A 7,113-nucleotide genomic window follows, 5' to 3' on the forward strand; every position below is an offset into this window, starting at 1 on the left:
GCGATTCTCCTGCCTCAGCCTCCCAAGTACTGGGATTACAGGTGTCCACCACCACACCTGGATAATTTTTGTATTTTTAATAGAGACGGGGTTTCATCATGTTGGCCAGGCTGGTCTGGAACTCCTGACCTTGTAATCTGCTTGCCTCAGCCTCCCAAAGTGCTGGGATGACAGGTGTAAGCCACCGCCCTGGGCCTTCAGTGCTTTCTTTCCTAAACATTGTTTCTTGCTTTTTCACTATGTCTCCTGTATGAGAACCCTGACTTGTCGAACATATTCTAGGTTCCCTGTTTGCTTTCCTTTTCCTTTACCTCCTCCTGTAACACCTAACACAGGTAGGATCGCACTGGTAAAAGCTACAAACAGCAGTGGAAGGAGACGTATTGGACCCTTTCTCTGAGTTTCACTAAAAATTCAGGAGACATCAACTTGCTACCTCTACAGAGTCAGAAACATGAACTAAATCTGGTTCCCAAACCTGGATCATACTGTCACTCACTAACCACCTACTGGGTGGGCCCAGGAATTGGCATTTTATGGAGATCACTTGATCACCTCACCAATCTTTCAGATATGCAATGAGGAACTCATGCATAACCTTAAATTCATAGGGCAGTTGGGTTGCAGCCTCTTCAAATAAACAACAATTTAAAGTTACCTCTGCCAGGCCTTTTATCATAAATCCCATTTCTTACATATTCCACCAAACCCTAAACCTCTCCAGTTTCTCAAATGTCCAAGAATCTCTGTTCACGTCTTATGTTTGTGTACTCCCAAGAGAATGGAGGCTCATCTGGAAAAAGAACTAGATTAATCTTCTACTCTACCCTTGAGCTCCCAATTATTGGTAAAAAACTCAAGAAAAATTTATTGGCAGATCAGAAGATGGATCATTACAGGAAGTCTAGTCTAAGAGTTGAAAGAAGGTACTTTGGAGTCAGATGGATCCTGGCTGTAGCAAATTATTATTCCTGTGTCTCAATTTTTTTCTGTCAATACCTACCTCAAAAGGTTGTAGAGGGTGAATGAGATGATACCTAGAAATTACTCTGAACAGTGCCTAGAACAGAGCATCCAGTAAACTGTCTGCTATGACTATTATTCAGAACACCCCAGTATTTCCCAGCCACAACTGCCCCTTCACCAGCCAACAGGGATGATATGGGGAGTGGTCTTCCATGGACAAAGCTTCTGGTTCCATTCTTTTGAAGGGAGAAATGCAAATGACTCAAGATCTTCTCACAAAGACAGTGTACCCATGTGGAGTTTCCTGGGGAGAATGATGACCACTTTAGTACTCTGCAGACACGAGGACCCTACATCAGGAGGTCCCAGCTAGGACAGTCAGTTACCAACCCTGTCACCTTTCCAGCTTACTACATGAAGCATGAGCTTAACAACAACTACCTGGAATTTAAGAACTATTTATACTCTGAAAGGAGAGCTAAACAAACCTCTGTTCTCCAAAGACAAGGAGCTATCTCCATCTTCAACGCAGTGAAGAGACCACAGGCTTTGTAAGCAGACTACCTTGAGTTCGTTTTAGAGAAAATCACTGTAACCCTCTGGACCTCACCTTCCTCATCTATATAGAAATGAGAAAGGGGTGCACAGGAGAGGGGAGAGAGGATAATATCTCACTGAACTGTTGTGAGGTGTGAATGAGGCACTGGGGGCAAAAGCACCTAGCATAGCGCTTAGTACATCTCAAGCACTGAACTGGTGCTGATCCCTCTGTCCAGAGATAGGACTATGGACTACAGACAAGGTGAACTCAAAGAGTCAGAACTCAAGAGTCTCAGATACTGAAGGCTTGGGTCCCTCCCTGCCTCCCTCATCCCTCCCAGATCAGCTCTTGGACCCCCTCCCTCAAGTTCCCAGTCCCAGGCTACTAAATTGATGAAGCTAAAAGGGTTTTGATCATGTAGGTATATTTATATGTAAATACAAAACTGTATCACTGTAAGATATTGAATATGAACATTACAATTATTTTCTGAATCTGACTCAGTCCATTGATATTAAATACAAAATGAAATGATTGTAAAAAATAAGAATATACACATTCAAAGAGCTTATTACAATATAAAATTATTGAGGTCTGATCAGCTGCCAACCTCATCTTCTGTGACAGGGGAAGGTTTAGGAGTTCCTGGGATTTTCTTGGGAATGTAGAGTACTGGGGACTCTTAATCATCCCTAGCACATAAGGATGAGTGGGCTGGGAGCAGGCAGGGACAGGTTGGGTAGGTAGGGGACAAACAGTAATTGCAGGGGACCACCTCACCCAGCCAGGGGGTAAAGCTTTTTATTGACACAGAACCCAGCCAGTTTGATGCCCAGTCTAGCAGGCTAGTAGGCATCTCAGTAGACAGGGCCAAGCTGCATAAAGGAACCATCCAGCAAAAAAAAAGGGCCCCAGCTAATCCTTCCAGGGAGGTATTTTCTTAGTAGATTTTTCTCTCACACTTGGCTCCCCTCCTTCCTTCTAAGACTTCGTACCGATTGCTTCTGGCTCCGGCTGCTCAGTGAGTTCATCTCTGCCCTCCGCCTCCCATCCCTGGGACAGTGAAAGCAAAGAGAGAGTATGGAATCACAGTGGAGGTCTGTTCCCCAGATTGGCCAAGTAACCAGCGAAAAATCATCAGATAAAGGAAATGCATGCAGAGTTAACCCAGTGTCACCACAAACTAATATTCTTGGCTCCAACAGGTAGCAACTGGAGGGAGATAAGTCATTACTTAAGGATGAGGCCCTGTGGTGGGAACATGGAGGAGATGTGTGTGTGTCCTCTTCCACCACTCTGTAGCCTGACAACAGGAGACATGACCACCAACCCAAGTAGTCCAGGATAAATAGTAGGGTCCAAGAAGCAAGAAGTCCTGAACTGCAACACGGAGCCCCAGGAACTTCTACAAAGGAGTATCTGTGTGTATATATATTTATAGAATACGATAATATTATCACATACAATATATATTATATACACACATACATATGGACCCATACACTTAAGTGCATACACACACACACACACACACACACACACACACACACACAGAATGACAGAAAGGACTGGAATACACGCCCTACTTATAAACGTGCTTGGCACTCAGGACGATCTCTAGAATATGTAACTTGGTCAAGCTCTCTGGGGAGAAAGGCAAATGCTCATCAAACCTCCCCATAAAATCCTAGCAAACAGAAGAAGTGGGAGACAGGAGACCTCCAGAAAGAGAATGGCGGGAGAAAGGGGGAGGGATGTTCCTTCCCCACTTACCTCGGGGACCCTGGAAAAAATCAATAGCCACAATTTGGTTTTAATAAGGCACAGTTTGATAGCAGGTGCTAGGAATTAAGAACACATTGCTGCTGGCCCTTTCTAGTGGCAACTTCACCACATTTATCTAGCCAAAGGGAAAGGCTGCCTTGCGTGCATGTGTGCCGGGAGACACAAGAAAGAAGTTGATCCATGGCTTCAGCGTAACTGATGGCAACCTATAGGCTCAGCGGTGTCCAGGGTAGTTTAAGGAAGGCTGGCCAGCAGGTAGGAGGTTCGTGGAAGAGTTACTGACCCTCCATGGCCAGAAGGTTTTGGCCAGAGGATACCATGCCCTCCTTCTCTGCGAACTCCAGGATGGCCTTGTAGCAAAAATAGTACTGCTCAGGGGTCTGGATGCTGAAGGCCCTCTGGGTCCTCATGCGTGACACCGTCTGGAACACATTAAGGGTGCCAAGCTCCTCCAGCTGTGCCAGGCAGATGTCCAGTGAGCAGAAGGTACCTGAAGAAGGAAGGAAGTGATCACATCTGGTTTACCTCTCCTCTCTTCTTCCCTCTATCAAATAACCCAGGCAGAATTGAATGAATGAATTCAAAGGCAAACTGCCTCATGGCAGAAGGTCAGGTGGCCTTAGGCCTGAAAGGACTCAAGGAGAAGGTCACGGGGAATGTTGGAGGCCAGAAGGCCTCTTACCTCTCAGGACACACACTGGGGCAACAGAAGTGGAAACGGGAAGGTGACACAGGGTAACTTCCTGCTTTAATCCCAGACAGACAGACTGACGGCATTCCCACACCTCATTTCCAGAGTCCACAAGTTTCTCAGAGGCCTAACGCAAACCTATTCCCAACTTTCTCCCAAAGGGACCTTTGAACTAGAAAGGCCCACACTTCCTGCCATGTACATCCCCTTAAGGCAAAAGCTGCTAACTCGCTCCAGAATGGAGAACACAGCACAGGGTGGGGAGTTCCTCCAGGGAGGGCTGGATGGGAAGGAAGCAGCCCAGCTGAGCTCTCTTGGATACCTGCAGTGACAGTGCTAACAAGGTAACAGGGTCAGCGTTATGATGGGGTGAATAAAACATCAACCCCTAGAGGACTTGGCTTATGAAATATATATTCTGGCCATCGCTTGGTCCACCAAAAGGACATTAAAAGAGGGATTTTTCACAGCAATTCACCACCAAGGGAGCAAGTGACTTCCCTCTCCAATCATAGATGTGGGCTAAGAGCTTTGTTATTCCTCCTCCACCCCAGCTGCCTCAGCAGACACCGAGAGCTGCAGTAGGTACATTACCTGTCCTGCCAATGCCTGCACTGCAGTGGACCACAATGGGCGGCTCAGGGCACTGCCCTTTGGAGCGTGCTCCCATGTTGCTCACAGCCAGACTCTGCTGGTTTCTGACCACTCTCAAGAAGTCAATGAGGGAAGCTGCTGAGGAAGGGACACCATAGTCTGGCCAGCTCAAGAACTGGAAGTGGGTCACCTGCCGTTTCTGCCGCTCCTTAGATGAGAAAAGCAAAAGTTAACAAGGTCATTTCTGCCTGCCCCTAGCTACCTCTAGCTTTTCCAGATTCTCAATGCCCTGGTTATCCCTACCACCAAGGCTGCTATCCACCACCGTCAGCTTTTCTCATAATTGCTTCTTTACTACAGACCCAAAGGAAGGGTCAGTTAATTGTTTGGAAAAGGCAGAATTCCTATACTGTACGACCCCAGTTTTTTTTTTTTTTTTTTGAGACAGGATCTCACTCTGTCACCCAGGCTGGAGTGCAGTGGCACAATCAAACCTACCGCTGCCTTGACCTCACAGGCGTGTGCCACCATGCCCAGCGACTTTGTTCTATGTTTTGTAGAGGCGGGATCTCACTGTGTTGCCTAGGTTGTCTTGAACTCCTGGGCTCAAGTGATCCTTCTGCCTTGGCCTCCCAGAGTGCTGGGATTATAGGCATAAGCCATTGCACCCAGCCCCAGATTTCTTAAATTCTAAGTTTTATTCCTATTTGCCGCTCCTATTGTGCTGCAGTAATATGGCTGTATTGGCTCTGAGTTAAATATCCTCATCCTGACCCCAGGAAAACAGAAGCAACTCATAACCTCCCTGGTATCCTAATTATTCCCTCTGGAGATTTTCTTTACAATAATTATTCTCCCCCTGTTTCAACAAGGTGAGAAAAAAGAAACCTGGATTTACCTCTGTGTTGTGAATTTCTAGCGTTGTTTTCTTATAATGATTCATGTTCTCCACGCCTAGATTGGTCACTGTGAGGAAGCCAAATCGGATCCGAGAGTCTTTTTCTAAAGGCCAGTACTGGCCACACTTTCTCCTGCCGCCTTCCTCAAAGCTGAAGACACACAGAGCAAGGTAAGCCTTCCATCCTTCCTCTCCACAACAGTAACCTGGTTTCCGCAAAATCCGGATATACCCCCAGGCAGCAAGATTATCTCTTGCATTGCTTCTAATTTACACCACTGATTCTCAGCAGAAAAGAAAGGGAACCTCTTCATTCTAAACAAATGTACTCCAGGCTAAAGTTTCTGCATGTACTCATATAGCAGACAGTTACTGAGCACTTACCACATCATTTGGTCTTTTTCCTAATATGCAATAATACTTCACATATGTGGGATAAATACTGGGTGAACAGAGGAAAAAAACAGTATAGTAGCTGGGTGCAGTCATGCATGCTTGTAATCCCAGCTACTTGGGAGGCTCAGGCAGGAGAATCACCTAAGACCATGAGCCTGGGCAACATAGTGAAACTCCATCTAAAAAAAAAAAAAGGCAAAGAAAAGAAAAAGGGAAAAAAGCAGTAGAGAAAATATGATAGAACTCCCTGGCCTATACCTCAGCCACTGCTTATTGTCTTCCCTGGTAAGAGCTGTTGGCTAACAGAGGACTGAGAAAGACACATCTCCTGGAATGTTAGCAGGAGGTTTGTGTAAAAGCCTAAAGTCTCTGTCTGGGCAACATGGAACCCTGTCTCTACTAAAAATACAAATATTAGCCAGGCATGGTGGTGGGTACCTGTAGTCCCAGCTACTTGGGAGGCTGAGGCAGGAGGATTGCTTGAATCGGGAGGTTGAGACTGCACTGAGCTGAGATGAGATGCTGCCACTGCACTCCAGCCTGGATGATAAAGTGGGACTCTGTCTCAAAAAAAAAAAAAGGCCTAGGCCAGGTGTGGTGGCTCACACCTGAAATCCCAGCACTTTGGGAGGCTGACGCAGCTGGATCACCTGAAGTCAGGAGTTCAAGACCAGCCTGGCCAACATGGTAAAACCCTGTCTCTACTAAAAATAAAAAAATTAGCCAGGCATAGTGGCGAGCACCTGTAATCCCAGCTACTTAGGAGGCTGAGGCAGAAGAATCGCTTGAACCGAGGTTGCAGTGAGCTGAGATCGCAGCACTAACTCCAGCCTGGGTGATTGAGCAAGACTCTATGTCCCAAAAAAAAAAAAAAAAAAAAAGCCGTAAATCTAAATCTACCTCGCCACCCTCCAATGGCCCCAAAGTATTCCAAGGTGGTACTTCTCCCACTACCTCCTCTCCAAATAAGAAGTGGTTATAACAGTGCTGAGGAAGGGAACTGAACATTCTCATTCGTTTTTTTCCTTTCTCATCTGAAATAGGTTATTCCTTAAATTTGCCAGATTAGTAGACCAAAATTTCAAAAATATTCCTTTCATTAAAAGCTTCCTGGGTGGACATGGTGGTTCAAGCCTGTAATACCAGCACTTTGGGAGGCCAAGGTGGGCGGATCACGAGGTCAGGAGTTCAAGACCAGCGTGACCAACATAGTGAAATCTGTCTCTACTAAAAATACAAAAA

The 7,113-nt window shown here is 46.0% G+C and overlaps 1 protein-coding gene and 1 long non-coding RNA gene across 2 annotated transcripts in view; one reads left to right on the plus strand and one right to left on the minus strand.

Moving 5' to 3' along the window:
* Positions 1-1,914: 1,914 nt before the first annotated feature.
* Positions 1,915-7,113, minus strand: part of PTPN9 (protein tyrosine phosphatase non-receptor type 9) — a 107,149-nt gene continuing 101,950 nt past the window's right edge. The window contains exons 11-13 of the mRNA XM_017547983.2: positions 5,476-5,626; positions 4,578-4,785; positions 1,915-3,782 (exon numbers count right to left, since the gene is read on the minus strand). Of these exons, the coding sequence (XP_017403472.1) occupies positions 3,568-3,782; positions 4,578-4,785; positions 5,476-5,626 (574 nt within the window). The 3' untranslated portion in view covers positions 1,915-3,567. The remainder of the gene's footprint in view (positions 3,783-4,577; positions 4,786-5,475; positions 5,627-7,113) is intronic.
* Positions 5,540-7,113, plus strand: part of LOC108317478 — a 10,431-nt gene continuing 8,857 nt past the window's right edge. Inside the window, exon 1 of the long non-coding RNA XR_001830760.2 lies at positions 5,540-5,646. This is a non-coding gene — a long non-coding RNA (uncharacterized LOC108317478). The remainder of the gene's footprint in view (positions 5,647-7,113) is intronic.

Source organism: Cebus imitator, unplaced genomic scaffold (assembly GCF_001604975.1).
Source record: "Cebus imitator isolate Cc_AM_T3 unplaced genomic scaffold, Cebus_imitator-1.0 Scaffold203, whole genome shotgun sequence".
Classification (NCBI taxonomy): Eukaryota; Metazoa; Chordata; class Mammalia; order Primates; family Cebidae; genus Cebus; species Cebus imitator.